Source organism: Panulirus ornatus, chromosome 26, assembly GCF_036320965.1.
Source record: "Panulirus ornatus isolate Po-2019 chromosome 26, ASM3632096v1, whole genome shotgun sequence".
In the NCBI taxonomy this organism is placed as follows: domain Eukaryota; kingdom Metazoa; phylum Arthropoda; class Malacostraca; order Decapoda; family Palinuridae; genus Panulirus; species Panulirus ornatus.
This window is the reverse complement of record NC_092249.1, coordinates 6913944-6936641: the sequence shown is the minus strand read 5'-3', so window position 1 is coordinate 6936641 and position 22698 is coordinate 6913944. Positions and strand designations below refer to the sequence as shown.

At 40.4% G+C, this 22698-nt stretch overlaps 1 protein-coding gene across 2 annotated transcripts in view; it reads left to right on the top strand.

The window, feature by feature from the left end:
• The window catches only part of LOC139757435 (glutathione synthetase-like), a 115627-nt gene that overhangs the window by 35883 nt on the left and 57046 nt on the right, over positions 1–22698 (top strand). The window contains exon 5 of one of the 2 annotated variants that reach the window (XM_071677952.1): positions 8517–8647. The exons of the other annotated variant lie outside the window; for it this stretch is intronic. Within the exon in view, the coding sequence (XP_071534053.1) occupies positions 8517–8647 (131 nt within the window). The remainder of the gene's footprint in view (positions 1–8516; positions 8648–22698) is intronic. 2 annotated transcript variants of the gene reach the window in all.

Sequence of the window (22698 nt, the reverse complement as noted above, 5' to 3'; positions counted from 1 at the left end):
GGTTTGTTGAATGTGTCTGATGATAGAGTGGCAGATATAGGGTGTTTTTGTCAGGGTGATTTGTATAGTGAGATCAGGGAGAATGCTTTGTTTGAGAGCGAAGAGGCAGTGAAAGTTTTAAGGAAGATGAAATGTGGCAAGGCAGTAGGTTTGGATGGTATTGCTGTAGAATTTATCAAGAAAGGAGGTGACTGTGTTGTTGATTGGTTGGACTGAAACCACAGCTCCGTATCTACATCCAGGCCCCACAGACATTTCCATGGTTTACCCCAGACTCTCTGGTTCAGTCCATTGACAGCAAGTCGACCCTGGTATACCACATTGTTCCAATTCACTCTATTCCTTGCATACCTCTCACCCTCCTTTATGTTCAGGCCATGATTGCTCAAAGTCTTTTTCCATCTTTCCACCTCCAATTTGGTCTCCCCCTTCTTTTTCCCTTCACCTCTGGCACATGTATCCTCTATGTCAATCTTTCCTCATTCATTCTCTCCATATGTCCAAACTATTTCAGTACACCCTCTTCTCTCTCAACCACACTCTTTTTATTTCGACACATCTCTCCGCCCCATTCATTACTTGCTTGATCAAACCACCTCACATCACTTGTTGGCCCCAATCATTTCATTTCCAACACATCCACCCTCCTCCGTACATCCCTATCTATATCCCATACCTCGCAACCATATAACAATGTTGCAACTACTATTCCTTCAAACATACCCATTTTTTCTCTCTGAGATATCATTCTCTCCTTCCACACATTCTTCATCACTTCCAGAGCCTTCACCCCCTCCTTCACCCTGTGACTCGCTTCCACCTCCATGGTTCCATCTGCTACTAATTCCACTCCCAAATATCAAATCTAAAACACTTTACTCTCTCCAATTTTTCCCCATTCAAACTTACGTCCTAATTAACTTGTCCCTCAACCCTACTGAACCAAATAACCTTGCTCTTATTCACATTTGCTTTCAACTTTCTCCTTTCATACACTTTTCCAAACTCAGTCACCGACCTGTGCAGTTTCTCACCCGAATCAGCCTCTAGAGCAGTATCATTGGTGAACAACAACTGACTCACTTCCCAGGCCCTCTCATCCACAACAGACTGCATACTTGCCTCTCTCCAAAACTTTTGCATTTACCTCCCTAACCACCCCATCCATAAACAATTAAATGACTATGGGGACATCACACACCTCTGCTGTAGACTGACATTTACTTGGAACCAATCAGTCTCCTCTCTTCCTATTCGCACACATGCCTCACATCCTTGATAAAAACTTTTCACTGCTTCTAGCAACTCACCTCCCACACCATATACTCTTAAATCCTTCCACAAAGCATCTCTATCAACCCAATCATGTGCCTTCTCCTGGTCCATAAATGCTACATATAAGTCCATCTGTTTTTCTTAGTATTTCTTACATACATTCTTCAGAGCAAACACCTGATCCACACATCCTCTACCACTTCTGAAACCACACTGTTCTTCCCCAATCTGATGCTCTATACATGCCTTCACCCTCTCAATCAATACCCTCCCATATGATTTCCCAGGAATACTCATCAAACTTATGCCTCTCTAGTTTGAACACTTACATTTATCCCCTTTGCCTTTATACAGTGGCTTTATGCATGCATCTGCCAATCCTCAGGCACTTCACCTTGGTCCATACATAAAGTGAATATCCTTACCAACCAGTCAACAACACAGTCATCCCATTTTTTAATAAATTCCACTGCAATGCCATCCAAACCTGCCGCCTTGCCAGATTTCATCTTCAGCAAAGCTTTCACTACCTCTTCTCTCCTCACCTAACCATTCTTCCTGACCCTCTCACTTCACACATCACCCCGACTAAAACACCCTATATCTGCCCCTCTATCATCAAACACATTCAACAAACCCACTTACCCCCTTCACCGATGTTCCCATTTGTTCTTGTCTTACACATGTTATTTACCTCCTTCCAAACATCTTTTTATTCTCCTTAAAATTTAATGATACTCTCTCACCCCAACTCTCATTTGCCCTCTTTTTCAACTCTTGCACCATTCTCTTGACCTCCTGCCACATTCTTTTATACATCTCCCAGTCATTTGCACTACTTCCCTGCAAATATTGTTGAAATGCCTCTCTTTTCTCTTTCACTAACAACCTTACTTCTTCATCCCATCACTTGCTACCCTTTCTTATCTGCCCACCTCCCACCTTTCTCACACCACTTGTATCTTTTGTGCAAACCATCACTGCTTCCCTAAGTACATCCCATTCCTCACCCACTCCCCTCATGTCATTTGCTCTAACCTTTTGCCATTCTACACTCAATCTCTCCTGGTACTTCCTCACACAAGTCTCCTTTCCAAGCTCACTTACCACTCTCTTCTCCCCAACATTCTCTCTTCTTTTCTGAAAACCTCAACAAATCTTCACCTTTTCCTCCACAAGATAATGATCAGACATCCCTCCAGCTGCTCCTCTCAGCACATTAACATACAAAAGTCTATCTATTACATGCCTATCAATTGACATGTAATCCAATAATGCCCTTTGACCATCTCTCTTACTCACATACTTATACTTATGTATATCTCTCTTTTTAAAGCAGGTATTCCCAATCACCAATCCTTTTTTAGCACACAAATCCATGAGCTCTTCACCATTTCCATTAACAAGGCCGATTACCCCATGTACACCAGTTGTACCCTCAGCAGCCACATTACTCACCTTCGCATTTAAATCACCCTCTACTATAACCTGATCTCGTGCATCAAAGCTGCTGACACACTCACACAGCTGCTCCCAGAACACTTGCTTCTCATGATTTTTCTTCTCATGACCAGGTGCATAGGCACCAATAATCACCCATCTCTCTCCATCCACTTTCAGTTTTAGCCAAATCAATCTTGAATTTGCTTCCTTACACTCTGTCACATACTCCCACAGCTCCTCTTCAGGAGTAGTGCCACTCCCTCCTTACCTCTTATCTCACCAACCCCTGACTTTACTCTCAAGACTTTACCAAACCACTCTTCCCCTTTACCTTTAAGCTTCGTTTCACTCAGAGCAAAAACATTCAGGTTTTCTTCCTCAAACTTACTACCTATCTCTCCTTTCTTCTCATCTTGGTTACATCCACGCACATTCAGACACCCGAATCTGAACCTTCAAGGAGGATGAGCACTCCCTGCTTGATTCCTTCTTCTGTTTCCCTTTTTAGAAATTTAAATACACAGAGGGGGGTTTCCAAATATTGATATTTGTTAAAATATATTAGTGATGAAAACAGTTGAGATGGATGACTTGCTTAATTTAGATTTGGGAGGATAGTCATAGTGAAGAAAAAAGTGTAAGAAGGGCATGTAGTGTGCATATATCATGAGAAAGTTGCATTGATGAAAGTCTCTTAAAGGGTATGGTCAAGTTGAATGTATAGCAAATGATAAGTTGTTGAAAAAGATATCATGTAACTGAACATAAAAGGAGTAGTAGCCGACCTTGAAAGAGATAACAGATGGTGTGAGAGATTTGATTAGAGTTAATTGTTTTCCAGTTAAGAATACCTGAAAAATGAATGGGGATCATACGCAATGGAATTCTTTTGTGTACAGAGATGATGTGACAGATATTTGTCTAGCTTGGTAGATAAAGTTGATAGGCAAAACAGGAAAGATAGAAGCACATAAATGAATGTGAAAGTTCAAGTTTCACTAAAACATATTGGGTGTAGTTTAAGGATGTATACAAATTATTAAAGAGAATTGATGTACCTAATCCTCCTCATGGATTTTAGGACATTTGTAATGGTTATTGGTGGTCATGGTCAATAAGGATGGATGTGTGAGATCTGAAATGTAGAATATTTTGATGATTGACTATTGATAGTTAATTGATAGTTCATAAATGATAATTCTGTATATACTGTCTGAAGAAAAAACTTTTTTGTCCATTTTGTGCTGATCAGGAGTTTATTCTTGGTAGGTAGCCCATATATTAAGTTAATGCGATAACTATGGAACCCTCTTGTCTAAGCATACAGCAAGTGGGTGGCCTTCACATCATATGTAGATAGACTGTTTGATTAAGTGTATCAGTATCCTTAATCCACCATGTGGTTCAGAAAAGGTTTCTGCCCGAGAAACTTTTATAATCCTGAACCGGATGTGCTAAAGGTACTTGCTATTGCTCTAGTCACTCCATTGATTTATATACTTTAGATAAATACCTTTTGATTACTGATAACAGCCATATTAGTTATATGTAATGTAAATGGCTAACTTCCATTGATTTATTGTTTCTTGTGGTTATAAACACCACTGTACTATGTTTTTGGGGTTGATTGTATGATTTAAAGTCCTGAATGATGTTTTGTGCAAGGTATTAGAACTCTGGTATACCCTTTGCCGAGCCCATATAAATTTGGAAAAGATATAATATTGTATCTTATAAATGAAATTCTAAGAGCTAAGGATATATATATATATATATATATATATATATATTTTTTTTTTTTTTTTTTTTGTCGCTGTCTCCCGCGTTTGCGAGGTAGCGCAAGGAAACAGACGAAAGAAATGGCCCAACCCACCCCCATACACATGTATATACATACAAGTCCACACACGCAAATATACATACCTACACAGCTTTCCATGGTTTACCCCAGACGCTTCACATGCTCTGATTCAATCCACTGACAGCACGTCAACCCTGGTATACTACATCGATCCAATTCACTCTATTCCTTGCCCTCCTTTCACCCTCCTGCATGTTCAGGCCCCGATCACACAAAATCTTTTTCACTCCATCTTTCCACCTCCAATTTGGTCTCCCACTTCTCCCCATTCCCTCTACCTCCGACACATATATCCTCTTGGTCAATCTTTCCTTTCATTCTCTCCATGTGCCCAAACCATTTTAAAACACCCTCTTCTGCTCTCTCAACCACGCTCTTTTTGTTTCCACACATCTCTCTTACCCTTACGTTACTTACTCGATCAAACCACCTCACACCACACATTGTCCTCAAACATCTCATTTCCAGCACATCCACCCTCCTGCGCACAACTCTATCCATAGCCCACGCCTCGCAACCATACAACATTGTTGGAACCACTATTCCTTCAAACGTACCCATTTTTGCTTTCCGAGATAATGTTCTCGACTTCCACACATTCTTCAAGGCTCCCAGAATTTTCGCCCCCTCCCCCACCCTATGATCCACTTCCGCTTCCATGGTTCCATCCGCTGCCAAATCCACTCCCAGATATCTAAAACACTTTACTTCCTCCAGTTTTTCTCCATTCAAACTTACCTCCCAATTGACTTGACCCTCAACCCTACTGTACCTAATAACCTTGCTCTTATTCACATTTACTCTTAACTCTCTGTGCAGAGTGAGAGGGTTAGGGAGAATGATTTGGTAAACAGAGAAGAGGTAGTAAAAGCTTTGCAGAAGATGAAGCCGGCAAGGCAGCGGGTTTGGATGGTATTGCACTTGAATTTATTAAAGAAGGGGGTGACTATTGTTGACTGGTTGGTAAGGTTATTTAATGTATGTATGACTCATGGTGAGGTGCCTGAGGATTGGCAGAATGCTTGCATAGTGCCATTGTATAAAGGCAAAGGGGATAAAAGTGTGTGCTCAAATTACAGAGGTATAAGTTTGTTGAGTATTCCTGGGAAATTATATGGGAGGGTATTGATTGAGAAGATGAAGGCATGTACAGTGCATCAGATTGGGGAAGAGCAGTGTGGTTTCAGAAGTGGTAGAGGATGTGTGGATCAGGTGTTTGCTTTGAAGAATGTATGTGAGAAATACTTAGAAAAGCAAATGGATTTATATGTAGCATTTATGGAACTGGAGAAGGCATATGATAAAGTTGATAGAGATGCTCTGTGGAAGGTATTAAGAATATATGGTGTGGGAGGCAAGTTGTTAGAAGCAGTGAAAAGTTTTTATCGAGGATGTAAGGCATGTGTACGTGTAGGAAGAGAGGAAAGTGATTGGTTCTCAGTGAATGTAGGTTTGCGGCAGGGGTGTGTGATGTCTCCATGTGCTGGTGGCTGATTTGTGTGAGAAACTGCAGAAGCTGGTGACTGAGTTTGGTAAAGTGTGTGAAAGAAGAAAGTTGAGTGTAAATGTTAATAAGAGCAAGATTATTAGGTACAGTAGGGTTGAGGGACAAGTCAACTGGGAGGTATGTTTCAATGGAGAAAAACTGGAGGAAGTGAAGTGTTTTAGATATCTGGGAGTGGATTTGGCAGCGGATGGAACCATGGAAGCGGAAGTGAATGATAGGGTGGGGGAGGAGGCGAAAGTTCTGGGAGCGTTAAAGAATGTATGGAAGTCGAGTACATTATCTCGGAAAGCAAAAATGGGTATGTTTAAAGGAATAGTGGTTCCAACAATGTTATATGGTTGCGAGGCGTGGGCTATTGATAGAGTTGTGCGCGGGAGGGTGGAGGTGCTGGAAATGAGATGTTTGAGGACAATATGTGGTGTGATCGAGTAAGAAATAATAGGGTAAGAGAGAATTGGAACAATATGGTATACCGGGGTCGACGTGCTGTCAATGGATTGAACCAGGGCATGTGAAGCGTCTAGGGTAAACCATGAAAAGTTTTGTGGGGCCTGGATGTGGAAAGGGAGCTGTGGTTTCGGTGCATTATTACATGACAGCTAGAGTCTGAGTGTGAACGAATGGGGCCTTTGTTGTCTTTTCCTAGCGCTACCTCTCACACATGAGGGGGGAGCGGGTTGTTATTCCATGTGTGGCGAGGTGGCAATGGGAATAGATAAAGGCAGACAGTATGAATTATGTACATGTGTATATATGTATATGTCTGTGTGTGTTTATGTATGTATACATTGAGATGTATAGGTATGTATATTTGTGTGTGTGGACGTGTATGTATATACATGTGTATGTGGGTGGGTTGGGCCATTCTTTCATCTGTTTCCTTGCGCTACCTCGCTAACGCGGGAGACAGCAACAAAGCAAAATTAAAAAAAAATGAAATATATATATATATATATATATATATATATATATATATATATATATTTATATTTATATTTATTATATATTTATTTAAATTTATTATATATATATACAGCGCTGATGATACAGCGCTGGTGGCTGATTCATGTGAGAAACTGCAGAAGCTGGTGACTGAGTTTGGTAAAGTGTGTGGAAGAAGAAAGTTAAGAGTAAATGTGAATAAGAGCAAGGTTATTAGGTACAGTAGGGTTGAGGGTCAAGTCAATTGGGAGGTGAGTTTGAATGGAGAAAAACTGAAGGAAGTGAAGTGTTTTAGATATCTGGGAGTGGATCTGGCAGCGGATGGAACCATGGAAGCGGAAGTGGATCATAGGGTGGGGGAGGGGGCGAAAATTCTGGGAACCTTGAAGAATGTGTGGAAGTTGAGAACATTATCTCGGAAAGCAAAAATGGGTATGTTTGAAGGAATAGTGGTTCCAACAATGTTGTATGGTTGCGAGGCGTGGACTATGGATAGAGTTGTGTGCAGGAGGGTGGATGTGCTGGAAATGAGATGTTTGAGGACAGTGTGTGGTGTGAGGTGGTTTGATCGAGTAAGTAACGTAAGGGTAAGAGAGATGTGTGGAAATAAAAAGAGCGTGGTCGAGAGAGCAGAAGAGGGTGTTTTGAAATGGTTTGGGCACATGGAGAGAATGAGTGAGGAAAGATTGACTAAGAGGATATATGTGTCGGAGGTGGAGGGAACGAGGAGAAGAGGGAGACCAAATTGGAGGTGGAAAGATGGAGTGAAAAAGATTTTGTGTGATCGGGGCCTGAACATGCAGGAGGGTGAAAGGAGGGCAAGGAATAGAGTGAATTGGAGCGATGTGGTATACCGGGGTTGACGTGCTGTCAGTGGATTGAATCAAGGCATGTGAAGCGTCTGGGGTAAACCTTTGAAAGTTGTGTAGGTATGTATATTTGCGTGTGTGGACGTATGTATATACATGTGTATGGGGGTGGGTTGGGCCATTTCTTTCGTCTGTTTCCTTGCGCTACCTTGCAAACGCGGGAGACAGCGGCAAAGAAAAAAAAAAAAATATATATAAATATATATATATATATATATAAAGTACTTGGCGTACTTGTTTGCAGCGTCATGATTTTGCTTTCACTGTATCTTTGCTGTCCAAGATGGTTTAGATTAACATTTTCAGAGTAAATGAAGTTTGCTTAGTAAAGGTTGCATGAGTCTCGACTAAAGTGGAAAGATGAGTGCTGTATCGTCAATCAGCAGAGCAATGTTGTAGTTTACATTTATGATACCCACATATCCTTCAGCTTCAGTTAACATAAATTCAAGATAAATCCTACAATATTCGTCTGTTTACTAGGTTTACATTGAAGGTATGTAACTCTTTGGGCCTTGTGTTTCCCACAGTCTATTTTTTGCCTCTGCTGTGCTCAAGTCTTCTATATGGAGTCATGTTTACAGATTGGTTAACATAAATACCCTGGTGCTCTTTACAGTGGGTTTCCCTAGGGCTGTTCCGCTGCGACTACTTCTACAGTGTGCCTTCTCATAGTGCCCAACAGGTTGAGATAAACACAATTGCCTCAAGCTTTGCTGCCCTTACTACAAGAGTATCATTAATGCATAGGTAGGGATTGTGTTAGTCATGCAAAGAGTCGTATTTTAAACTAGTGACAAAGTCATTATCACTGTTGTTAGAAAGAAAATAATTACACAGTAATGTTTAGGGTAGAAGCTTTTTAACTTGGACCATAGTGTTCAGTGCTTGTCTGGAAAGTTTAATCTGTGATACTGATGACATTGAGAGAAGTTCAAGTGTTTGAATCTTGTATGCTTCCTTAACCTAAGATTGTTAAAAAGTAGTTCATAACATAATTGATAAGTGTCATTGTGGTTGGAGGCTTGTCTTTGTAATTCATTTGTAAGTATTTGTTGTGTGTGGATGCTTCATGTTCAGATACGCTTTTATGATTTTGAAGTGATGTCTTATTTGTTTCGTGTTTGATTATGTAATTTGCTTTTGATATATGGGTGAAAATTTCATAAATTAAGATTTTTCCTTCTTATTTCCGCCTATCGAGTAAACTATAGAATTTTAGGTGTGACATCGTGGATGTAGACATGGTAGAGAAAATATTGTTTTGGTACAATTAACAACACTTGTTAATCTGATTATTTATTTTCTGTACATTTCTAATTTATAGTTAGTTTAATTACCAAGTACTGAAATGGCTTATGTACCACATGCTCATTCATTCTGTTTCTTTTCTTTGCCCTTTCAGACACTTTCTGCTGCATATCACATCATAAGAAATATATTGTCAGTAATTTTTCACCTCCCGTTCTTATTATTATAAAACACAAGCACCTTTTTGTTAATGTCTTTTTGTTCTCTGCTACTGCTGCAGGCTGGGAATATGGGAATAGTGGGTATGACCATCTTTCTGAGTTGTGCAGCATTGTAAAAACCAGTGAAATTTGGATTACAGTCACCATACCAAAAATGAATTCCATGAAGGGCTAGGTTGAATTCATTGATGGTTGACTTTGGTGTTTCTCGAAGGTTGTGATGACAGAGGTCAGCACATAAACATCAGTGGGATTTTGCTTTTGTTTGAGTCTTATGTTGTCATGAAAACAAAGTGAATTTTTTGGTATTATAGTTACACCAGAGGTACTTCCTGTGAGGTTGTTAGAGGTGTTTGGTCTTGATATGTTTTCCAAGATCAGACAGGCCATTATAAAAAAATTAATGCATCTTAGCATCCATCTGTGTTGCATCATACATCAGACATAAGTAAGTTTTAGGATGTCCTTTTTATAGCAAAAGTGCATCATATAAAGAGTTTTGGGATTCAAAATTGGAAAGTGCTGCAAGATATCTTCACAGATTATGCAGTCATAATCTTTGCAGCAAGGTTACATCTTATTATGGGCTATGTTGAAGTCATTGATGGGTATCTCAAATTTTTTTCAAGGTCAAAGAAGTTAATAGAAAAATGTTGTCAATGCTGCTGTCTTGCAAAATATTAATGTAGATTATCACCATAGTTCTAGAGATATATTGTATGAGGGGTGTTATGGAGATCATTGTAAAAAGAAAATAGGTGATACAGTATGTCAAGAAAAGTTTGAGTATGGGTCTGCATCACTCTGTAGATGCATCACACAAGTTTTGGTCAAGTTCATAGGTGAATGATCTTCATCTTTTTTTTAAGGTTCCTCACATCATATCTTGTAATAATGATACATCAAGAATAATGAAGGCTTAGATTACCATACTAAAAACTCTGGCAGCAGATTTACTTTGCATGTGGATTTTTTTTTTCTCGTTTTTCAACATTTCCTGAATGAGATTGTCAAAAATCATTTTATTGTGATATTCTAAGATAAGATTTACTAGGCTTCCATCATCTGTAGCATTGAATAACCATGCAGAAATCTTGTACGCCAGTGTAGATGAAAAACATTTGGCAAATTATGAACCAGTTCTTTAAGAAATTTTCAGATTACATTGTGCAGCATGATATGCATGAGATTTTATAGCACACTGATTCCTTTGAGATTGGCCTTATTTTGATTTTCAAATTGACTTCATGCCTTCATTCATTTATTGTCTGTTCCCTAAATTGTGATTTTGAATAATATTGTTGAATATCTGTCCAAATTATTTGCACTGTATTAACTTGCCTTTTATTTCACACTTGCCTCACTTTTTGTTAGTCATCTTGGACTGAATTTTTTTCAGAGAACTCGCACTGCACTTGCGTACAGAATTTTTGCTCAGCCTCAATGCCTAAAAGATTTATACCTCATTATAATTTTCTTTGCCTTTCAGTCTTATATGTAAATCTCACTTTGTTATTTTGCCTGTCTTCTTTGCATGTGTTTCATGTATTATCAAACTTAAGAATGTTCTTTGCATGTGTTACATGTATTATCAAACTTAAGAATGTAGTATTGGTGTTTACCATCATTTAAAGTCATAGGAGATTTGGAGGATCAGTGATTTATCATGGCTACTGTTCCTTGGAAGGGACCTCTGGGTTTGCAGAAATAAGAAGCAAGGCAGCATTGCATCTCGTGTGAAGGGATTAGGAAAGAAGTGAACCATTTGATAAAAGAATTTACGGGAAAGACAGTAGGATTTGTAATGGACGTTCTGGATCATCTGAAGTGAAGCATTTGAAAGGTGGTTTTGCTTCTAATTATTTTGAGAAGAATTATTTAGCAAATGTATCTAAAGTTTTTCAGAAGGCAAGTTGCAAGGTGGGAGTAGTATGATGGAAAGGGAATGAATATATATTTGCAGTTTCTGAAGTTTTGATATACAAGATTGGATATGGCTTAAAGCATTGACGCCTGTTGATTAACATATTCGTAAACTGCATTGATATGGTACTTTGTATCTTAGTTTCTATCTCAATAGCCATATTCCTATTTCAGTTCAGAGTGTAGTTTGTGCAAAGATTTCAAGATGTTTGTTCTTTTCCAGAGATTCCTCTGACATTCGCTCCTTTCACAGTTATGCCTAGATATACAGTCCTTGATCTATACCTTTGGTCTTTTTCCATATCCATAAACAATCAATATCTCTCAGACATTTGCCTTTGATATATATCTTGTATTCTCTTCATACTACGTGGCCATGCTTTCATGATAATCAGTCTTTTTTCCTATCACTCTTCATGTGCTCTGTATTTTTGTTATTCCTCTTCAGTCGCTTTACATTTTTCTAATGCTGCTACCATGTTGTCAAAAATATAATTTCAGTTGCATGCAGGTTAGTAACCATTATGTTCTTGATTCCTTGAATTTCAGTTCTGCTTAATCCTTAAATTTCACTTGATCACAAAAGTTTGGCTTGTACCCTTCTTGTTACACCACACTACAACTTGTGGTCCACTTTTCTTCCTGTCATTATGTATGTTAGGCTGCATCAGTTTGCCTGCCTTTTATTCTGGCTGACATTTCAGTTTCTGTCTGCTGTCCTTGGTGAGCAGCAGTTTATCTATCAGTATCTGTCTTCAGTAACCTATCTCCAGTAGTGTGCCTTCTGTGGATTTAGTGTCCACCTTACTAACCTTTCTTTTCACAATTTTTTGACTATTGGATGCATACACACCTTTCAACTTCATGCTAAGCAACTCTATCTTTCTATAACTTGGTAGTTTACATTGGATGAAACAGGTGCATACAGTAGCTTAGTTCATGTTTGCTGAGACAACATGGGCAACTGAATGTCCGAATCAAGGCCATCTTATTAACACTATAATAAATAGCGACTAAAAGGGGAGGGAGCGGGGGGCTAGAAATCCTCCCCTCTCATTTTTAATTTTCCAAAAGAAGGAACAGAGAAGGGGGCCAATTGAGGATTTCCCTCAAAGGCTCAGTCCTCTGTTCTTAATGCTACCTCACAAATGTAGGAAATGGCGAAAAGTATGAAAAAAGTTATTATTATTATACTTTGTTGCTGTCTCCCGTGTTCGTGAGGTAGCACAAGGAAACAGACAAAAGAATGACCCAACCCACCCACATACACATGTATGTACATACACGTCCACACCCGCACATATACATACCTATACATTTCAACGTATATATATATATATATATATTTTTTTTTTTTTTTTTTTTTTTTTTTTTTATACTTTGTCGCTGTCTCCCGCGTTTGCGAGGTAGCGCAAGGAAACAGACGAAAGAAATGGCCCAACCCCCCCCCCCCATACACATGTACATACACACGTCCACACACGCAAATATACATACCTACACAGCTTTCCATGGTTTACCCCAGACGCTTCACATGCCTTGCTTCAATCCACTGACAGCACGTCAACCCCTGTATACCACATGACTCCAATTCACTCTATTTCTTGCCCTCCTTTCACCCTCCTGCATGTTCAGGCCCCGATCACACAAAATCTTTTTCACTCCATCTTTCCACCTCCAATTTGGTCTCCCTCTTCTCCTCGTTCCCTCCACCTCCGACACATATATCCTCTTGGTCAATCTCTCCTCACTCATTCTCTCCATGTGCCCAAACCATTTCAAAACACCCTCTTCTGCCCTCTCAACCACGCTCTTTTTATTTCCACACATCTCTCTTACCCTTACGTTACTTACTCGATCAAACCACCTCACACCACACATTGTCCTCAAACATATATATATATATATATATATATATATATATATATATATATATATATATATATATATATATATATATATATATATATTCTGGGAGCCTTGAAGAATGTGTGGAAGTCGAAAACATTATCTCGGAAAGCAAAAATGGGTATGTTTGAAGGAATAGTGGTTCCAACAATGTTGTATGGTTGCGAGGCGTGGGCTATGGATAGAGTGGTACGCAGGAGGTTGGATGTGCTGGAAATGAGATGTTTGAGGACAATGTGTGGTGTGAGGTGGTTTGATCGAGTAAGTAACGTAAGGGTAAGAGAGATGTGTGGAAATAAAAAGAGCGTGGTTGAGAGAGCAGAAGAGGGTGTTTTGAAATGGTTTGGGCACATGGAGAGAATGAGTGAGGAAAGGTTGACCAAGAGGATATATGTGTCGGAGGTGGAGGGAACAAGGAGAAGAGGGAGACCAAATTGGAGGTGGAAAGATGGGGTGAAAAAGATTTTGTGTGATCGGGGCCTGAACATGCAGGAGGGTGAAAGGAGGGCAAGGAATAGAGTGAATTGGAGCGATGTGGTATACCGGGGTTGACGTGCTGTCAGTGGATTGAATCAGGGCATGTGAAGCGTCTGGGGTAAACCATTGAAAGCTGTGTAGGTAAGTATATTTGCGTGTGTGGACGTATGTATATACATGTGTATGGGGGTGGGTTGGGCCATTTCTTTCGTCTGTTTCCTTGCGCTACCTCGCAAACGCGGGAGACAGCGACAAAGCAAAAAAAAAAAAATATATTTATATATATATATATATATATATATATATATATATATATATATATATATATATATATATATATATATATATATATGTACATACACAGACATGTACATATATACACATGTACATAATTCATACTGTCTGCCCTTATTCATTCCCGTCGCCACCCTACCACACATGAAATGACAACCCCCTACCCCCGCATGCACGCGAGGTAGTGTTAGGAAAAGACAACAAAGGCCACATTCATTCACACTCAGTCTCTTGCTGTTATGTATAAGGCACTGAAACCACATCCCTTTCCACATCCAAGCTTCACAAAACTTTCCATGTTTTACCCCAGACGCTTCACATGCCTAGGTTCAATCCATTGACAGCACATCAACCCTGGTATACCACATCGTTCCAATTCACTCTATTCCTTGCACACCTTTCACCCTCCTGCATGTTCAAGCCCCGATCCCTCAAAATCTTTTTCGCTCCATCTTTCCACCTCCAATTTGGTCTCCCACTTCTCCTCGTTCCCTCCACCTCTGACTCGTATATCCTCTCTGTCAATCTTTCCTCACTCATTCTCTCCATGTGACCAAACCATTTCAAAACACCCTCTTCTGCTCTCTCAACCACACTCTTTTTATTACCACATATCTCTCTTACCCTTTCATTACTTACTCTATCAAACCACCTCACACCACATATTGTCCTCAAACATCTTATTTCCAACGCATCCACCCTCCTCTGCACAACTCTAAAGCCCACGCCTCACAACCATATAACATTGTTGGAACCTCTATTCCTTCAAACATACCCATTTTTGCTTTCCAAGATAATGTTCTCGCCTTCCACGCATTTTTCAAAGCTCCCAGAACTTTCGCCCCCTTCCCCACCTTGTCACTCGCTTCCGCTTCTATGGTTCCATCCGCTGCCAAAATCCACTCCCAGATATCTAAAACACTTTACTTCCTCCAGTTTTTCTCCATTCAAACTAACCTCCCAGTTAACTTGTCCCTTAACCCTACTGTACCTTATCACCTTGCTCTTATTCACATTTACTCTCAACTTTCTTCTTTCACACACTTTACCAAACTCTGTACCAGCTTCTGCAGTTTCTCACCCGAATCAGCCACTAGCACTGTATCATCAGCTGACAACAACTGACTCACTTTCCAGGCCCTCTCATCCACAACAGACTGCATACTTACCCCTCTCCCCAAAACTCTTGCATTCACCTCCAAAACAACCCCATCCATAAACAAATTAAACAACCATGGAGACATCATGCACCCCTGCCGCAAACTGACATTCACTAAGAACCAATTACTTTCCTCTCTTCCTACTCGTACACATGCCATACATCCTCGATAAAAACTTTTCACTGCTTCTAACAACTTGCCTCCCACACCATATATTCTTAATACCTTCCACAGAGCTACTCTATCAACTCTGTCATATGCCTTTTCCAGATCCATAAATGCTACACACAAATCCATTTGTTTTTCTAAGTATTTCTCACGTACATTCTTCAAAGCAAACACCTGATCCACACATCCTCTACCACTTCTGAAACCACACTGCTCTTCCCCAGTCTGATGCTCTGTGCATGCCTTCACCCTCTCAATCAGTACCCTCCCATATGATTTTCCAGGAATACTCAACAAACTTATACCTCTGTAATTTGAACACTCACCTTTATCCCCTTTGCCTTTGTACAATGGCACTATGCATGCATTCCAACAATCCTCAGGAACCTCACCATGAGCCATATATATATATATATATATATATATATATAAGGGTCAAGTCAATTAGGAGGTGAGTTTGAATGGAGAAAAACTGGAGGAAGTGAAGTGTTTTAGATATCTGGGAGTGGATCTGGCAGCGGATGGAACCATGGAAGCGGAAGTGGATCATAGGGTGGGGGAGGGGGCGAAAATTCTGGGAGCCTTGAAGAATGTGTGGAAGTCGAGAACATTATCTCGGAAAGCAAAAATGGGTATGATTGAAGGAATAGTGGTTCCAACAATGTTGTATGGTTGCGAGGCGTGGGCTATGGATAGAGTTGTGCGCAGGAGGATGGATGTGCTGGAAATGAGATGTTTGAGGACAATGTGTGGTGTGAGGTGGTTTGATCGAGTAAGTAACGTAAGGGTAAGAGAGATGTGTGGAAATAAAAAGAGCGTGGTTGAGAGAGCAGAAGAGGGTGTTTTGAAATGGTTCGGGCACATGGAGAGAATGAGTGAGGAAAGATTGACCAAGAGAATATATGTGTCGGAGGTGGAGGGAACGAGGAGAAGAGGGAGACCAAATTGGAGGTGGAAAGATGGAGTGAAAAAGATTTTGTGTGATTGGGGCCTGAACATGCAGGAGGGTGAAAGGAGGGCAAGGAATAGAGTGAATTGGAGCGATGTGGTATACCGGGGTTGACGTGCTGTCAGTGGATTGAATCAAGGCATGTGAAGCGTCTGGGGTAAACCATGGAAAGCTGTGTAGGTAAGTATATTTGCGCTACCTCGCAAACGCGGGAGACAGCGACAAAGCAAAAAAAAAAAATGTATATATTTTTTTTTTATTATACTTTGTCGCTGTCTCCCGCGTTTGCGAGGTAGCGCAAGGAAACAGACGAAAGAAATGGCCCAACCCCCCCCCCATACACATGTATATACATACGTCCACACACGCAAATATACATACCTACACAGCTTTCCATGGTTTACCCCAGACGCTTCACATGCCTTGATTCAATCCACTGACAGCACGTCAACCCCGGTATACCACATCGCTCCAATTCACTCTATTCCTTGCCCTCCTTTCACCCTCCTGCATGTTCAGGCCCCGATCACACAAAATCTTTTTCACTCCATCTTTCCACCTCCAATTTGGTCTCCCTCTTCTCCTCGTTCCCTCCACCTCCGACACATATATCCTCTTGGTCAATCTTTCCTCACTCATTCTCTCCATGTGCCCAAACCACTTCAAAACACCCTCTTCTGCTCTCTCAACCACGCTCTTTTTATTTCCACACATCTCTCTTACCCTTACGTTACTCACTCGATCAAACCACCTCACACCACACATTGTCCTCAAACATCTCATTTCCAGCACATCCATCCTCCTGCGCACAACTCTATCCATAGCCCACGCCTCGCAACCATACAACATTGTTGGAACCACTATTCCTTCAAACATATATATATATATGTATATATATGCTGAGACGTGCAACTGGAGGGATGTCTGAACATTATCTTGTGGAGGCGAAAGTGAAGATTTGTAGAAGTTTTCAGAAAAGAAGAGGGAATGTTAAGGTGAAGAGAGTGGTGAGAGTAAGTGAGCTTAGGAAAGAGATTTGTGTGAGGAAGTACCAGGAGAGATTGAGTACAGAATGGAAAAAGGTAAGAACAAAGGACTTTAGGGGAGTGGGGGAGGAATGGGATGTATTTAGGGAAGCAGTGATGGCTTGTGCAAAAGATGCTAGTAGCATGAGAAGCGTGGGAGGTGGGCAGATTAGAAAGGGCAGTGAGTGGTGGGATGAAGAAGTAAGATTATTAGTGAAAGAGAAGAGAGAGACATTTGGACGATTTTTGCAGGGAAGTAATGCAAATGACTGGGAGATATATAAAAGAAAGAGGCAGGAGGTCAAGAGAAAGGTGGAAGAGGCAAAAAAGAGGGCAAATGAGAGTTGGGGTGAGAGAGTATCATTAAATTTTAGGGAGAATAAAAAGATGTTTTGGAAGGATTTAAATAAAGTGTGTAAGACAAGGGAACAAATGGGAACTTCAGTGAAGGGGGCTAACGGGGAGGTAATAACAAGTAGTGGTGAAGTGAGAAGGAGATGGAGTGAGTATTTTGAAGGTTTGTTGAATGTGTTTGATGATAGAGTGGCAATATAGGGTGTTTTGGTTGAGGTGGTGTGCAAAGTGAGAGGGTTTGGGAGAATGATTTAGTAAACAGAGAGGAGGTAGTAAAATCTTTGCGAAAGATGAAAGCCGGCAAGGCAGCGGGTTTGGATGGTATTGCAGTGGAATTTATTAGAAAAGGGGGTGATTGTATTGTTGACTGGTTGGTAAGATTATTTGATATATGTATGACTCATGGTGAGGTGCCTGAGGACTGGTGGAATGCTTGCATAGTGCCATTGTACAAAGGCAAAGGGGATAAAAGTGAGTGCTCAAATTACAGAGGTATAAGTTTGTTGAGTATATCTGGGAAATTATATGGGAGGGTGTTGATAGAAAGGGTGAAGGCATGTACAGAGCATCAGATTGGGGAAGAGCAGTGTGGTTTCAGAAGTGGTAGAGGATGTGTAGGTCAGGTGTTTGCTTTGAAGAATGTATGTGAGAAATACTTAGAAAAGCAAATGGATTTGTATGTAGCATTTATGGATCTGGAGAAGGCATATGATAGAGTTGATAGAGATGCTCTGTGGAAGGTACTAAGAATATATGGTGTGGGAGGCAAGTTGTTAGAAGCAGTGAAAAGTTTGTATCGGGGATGTAAGGCATGTGTACGTGTAGGAAGAGAGGAAAGTGATTGGTTCTCAGTGAATGTAGGTTTGCGGCTGGGGTGTGTGATGTCCCCATGGTTCTTTAATTTGTTTATGGATGGGGTTGTTTTGGAGGTGAATGCAAGCGTTTTGGAAAGAGGGGCAAGTATGAAGTCTGTTGGGGATGAGAGAGCTTGGGAAGTGAGTCAGTTGTTGTTCGCTGATGATACAGCGCTGGTGGCTGATTCATGTGAGAAACTGCAGAAGCTGGTGACTGAGTTTGGTAAAGTGTGTGGAAGAAGAAAGTTAAGAGTAAATGTGAATAAGAGCAAGGTTATTAGGTACAGTAGGGTTGAGGGTCAAGTCAATTGGGTGGTGAGTTTGAATGGAGAAAAACTGGAGGAAGTGAAGTGTTTTAGATATCTGGGAGTGGATCTGGCAGCGGATGGAACCATGGAAGCGGAAGTGGATCATAGGGTGGGGGAGGGGGCGAAAATTCTGGGGGCCTTGAAGAATGTGTGGAAGTCGAGAACATTATCTCGGAAAGCAAAAATGGGTATGTTTGAAGGAATAGTGGTTCCAACAATGTTGTATGGTTGCGAGGCGTGGGCTATGGATAGAGCTGTGCGCAGGAGGATGGATGTGCTGGAAATGAGATGTTTGAGGACAATGTGTGGTGTGAGGTGGTTTGATCGAGTGAGTAACGTAAGGGTAAGAGAGATGTGTGGAAATAAAAAGAGCGTGGTTGAGAGAGCAGAAGAGGGTGTTTTGAAGTGGTTTGGGCACATGGAGAGAATGAGTGAGGAAAGATTGACCAAGAGGATATACGTGTTGGAGGTGGAGGGAACGAGGAGAAGAGGGAGACCAAATTGGAGGTGGAAAGATGGAGTGAAAAAGATTTTGAGTGATCAGGGCCTGAACATGCAGGAGGGTGAAAGGTGAGCAAGGAATAGAGTGAATTGGATCGATGTGGTATACCGGGGTCGACTTGCTGTCAGTGGATTGAATCAGGGCATGTGAAGCGTCTGGGGTAAACCATGGAAAGTTGTGTGGGGTCTGGATGTGGAAAGGGAGCTGTGGTTTCGGGCATTATTGCATGACAGCTGGAGACTGAGTGTGAGCGAATGGGGCCTTTCTTGTCTTTTCCTGGCACTGCCTCACACACATGAGGGGGGAGGGGGATGTTATTCCGTGTGTGGCAGGGTGGCGATGGGGGTGAGCAGGGGCAGACAGTGTGAATTGTGTGCATTTGTGTATATGTGTGTGTCTGTGTGTGTATATATGTGTGTGCGTTGGGATGTGTGGGTGTGTATGATTGCGTGTGTGTGTGTGTGTGTGTGTGTGTGTGTGTGTGTGTGTGTGCATGTGTGTGGTGGTGGGTTGGGCCATTTCTTTCGTCTGTTTCCTTGCACTACCTCGCAGGCGCGGGAGACAGCGACAAAGCAAAATAAATAGAAATATTTCTATATACTTTATCCTATGGTAGGTACCCTTTTTATCAACCAACCCCGAGGGTTGGATGGACACCTGGGTTGACTGACCAAGTTTGCAACCCATGTGCTCAATCCCAGGTGGCCCGTGGATGCATCACCATCCGCAGCAATAGCTATCATACCACAGAAGTCCATACTATACGTCCTCAACTTATATCCATTGTGACAGTGTGTACCAAAGGTATACATGGGCTTCTATGTTGATCTGAATACTTTTTATGGTATCAATATCCAAACTAAGCATTTTCAGAAAGTGTCCCAGATCAGAAATGATTTCTCTGGCACTTCCACATGAAATATCTCGAATCCAGTTAGTTCTCTCATTGCAGAATATCTCAAAACCCAGTCGGTTATCTCATTGCAGTGTCTCAAGCCCAGTCAGTTGTTTCAATGCATCCATCCATCTCTTTAGTAGTTTACATCATGCATCATCAGCTGCTTGAACATTTATCTTTTTTCACCAACTAATCGTATACACATTCTTTTTGATCAAACAGGCTGAAAGACTTTTGCCCAGTTGCCTTACTGATGATTTCCCTCAACATGTCCTTTTCATATCTCACTCTTGTATCTGTTCCCTGCTGAACTATATTGTGTAAGTCACCCATTTATACTGTTCTTCTTCATTGCCTGTCCTTACATACAAAAACTTTGGTTCTACCTCCATATGTTAGACTTTGGATAACTACATCACGCAAGCTTTTGTGTACTTAAAGTCCCACCAATAACCACTTTGAATTCACTTTGGAGCTTGAATTCAGCTCCAGATATATATGTCCTACTTCAAAAACCCATCTAAATCCTTCATATAGATTAAATGCTCCTGATTAGTTTATGGAGTAATTTCAGGTTATTTGTCTGTAAAGTATATTATTTTGTTTAAAATTTCTGTGTTTATCCAACCTTAATATATTTTACTAGGCCTTTGTTTTCATATACTTTTCACATGTTGTGTGGCTTTTGTGCAGCTTGTGTATGTCTCAGTTTTCTCTAGCTCTCTGGCATCTTCTTTGGAAAGAAATTTTTCGTATTTTACCCCTTCTATCCATTACCTGCCATTGTTACCCATCTGTTGACTCCTTTATGATAAGGTCCACTGAACCTCCTATAATGTTTCCATTCTGAACTTGGAAGTCCATATCCTGGTTTGTGTTTGTAAGGAAATTGTTACGTTATCACCCAAGTTTTTCTTTATGGGGTTTGGTATCCCCTTTGATTTACAGTAATATCTTCCCTTCCTAGGCATATTGAATGCTGGACTGTCCATAACATAGACACTTGAAAGACTGGCCAGAATCAGGGTTACATGGAGAAAAAATAAGCTATTCTGGGTTATGGAAATATTTTTCAATGGGTGCATTAGTACTGCATAGCCTGTGTATTAAAATGTTACGAGTTGATTGACTTGATGATTGTAAATGGGCATCTGATTGGTTGGTGCCACTCTCATTAGCCCCTCCAACACCAATCTTGCTTCTTTCAAACCATGTTTTGCTGTGTGTAGATGTCTTGAAACTTTTTCATGAGATTCTTAAAATTTAGTGAGCTTCTCATGTGATAATCAGCATTTGTGTGATTTAGGATTGCACTGTATTAAAGTAGTTGTTGTAATGAGGATGAATAGGCTCATTCTTCAGAACTGAGGGTGAACTGCATTATGAAAGCAAATGAGAAATCCCAGCTCCAAGTATGCACATTATTGTATTTAATGCATGTTCTCTAATGTCCCAATAACCATTCTCCTGAGTCAGCCTGCTGTGCAAATGTCAATCCCTTTTTGGCTAGTGACTCAATATGCATGATACAGATATCAACCCATCCTCCTCCTCCCCCAACTTGATGACACAATATGTATCAATGAGAAGGTTTAGGTTATGTGTGGGAAAAGACTTTCCATGCATGAGGGTATGTGCTGCATAGTGTCAATTCAGCTAGTTTCTGTAAGTATCTGTTGCTTTTTCAACTATATGTATTCATAAGTAAAGATAGAATATGGGTTTACTCTGTGTCTTGGATTTGCTCCAGTTAGAATTTTAAATTCAGAATGAAATAAAGTTGTACTGCATGGCTTTGATGTAATGGAAACTTGATAAACAGTGACACTAATGTTTCTAAATAAGTCAACAGTTACCCTACATTTGTTTAGAAGTAATATATAAACTGTAAAAGCTTGTTACATTACTAGTATAAGAATGATAATCAAGACTCGGGGAACTTGATTAATAGCACCACTGAAGTACACTTGAAAGGTAAAAACTTGTCTGAAAGTGAGAAAAAAGGTTGAAAATGTGCCTACCAACAACTACGTAATGAAAATGAGATCAAGTAGTATTTATTTTGTATCAGCCCATCAGTGTGCTGAGTGACATGTTGGCACAAGAAGTGTTCTTGAATGCTTTGTGCAAATACATACATCCATGATTCTCTTACACTTATCATTCTCTGTAAGGGTAAGTTGCCCAGCTAGAAGTTTTTCGTGTCTTTAAAGGGCATGTTTCATGGCTGCTGCATGCACCATTGTAAATGTACCATTTTTATTTTCATAAAGAACTGGTCCTTGTCAAGTATTTTCAGAGGATTGTCAGTTGATAAAAGAATTATGCAGCTCCTTCATACTATTGTGTTTTCCTTAATGTATTGTGTGAAAGAATCATCATTCATTTACCATTCCTGAAAGTATAAATAGTAATGAATATTTTTGATAAGTTGAATGAGATATGTAAAGAGAAGGCTCTTTTTACCATTTGTTAGCTGAGATTGGAGGAACAATTAAACTGCTACTGA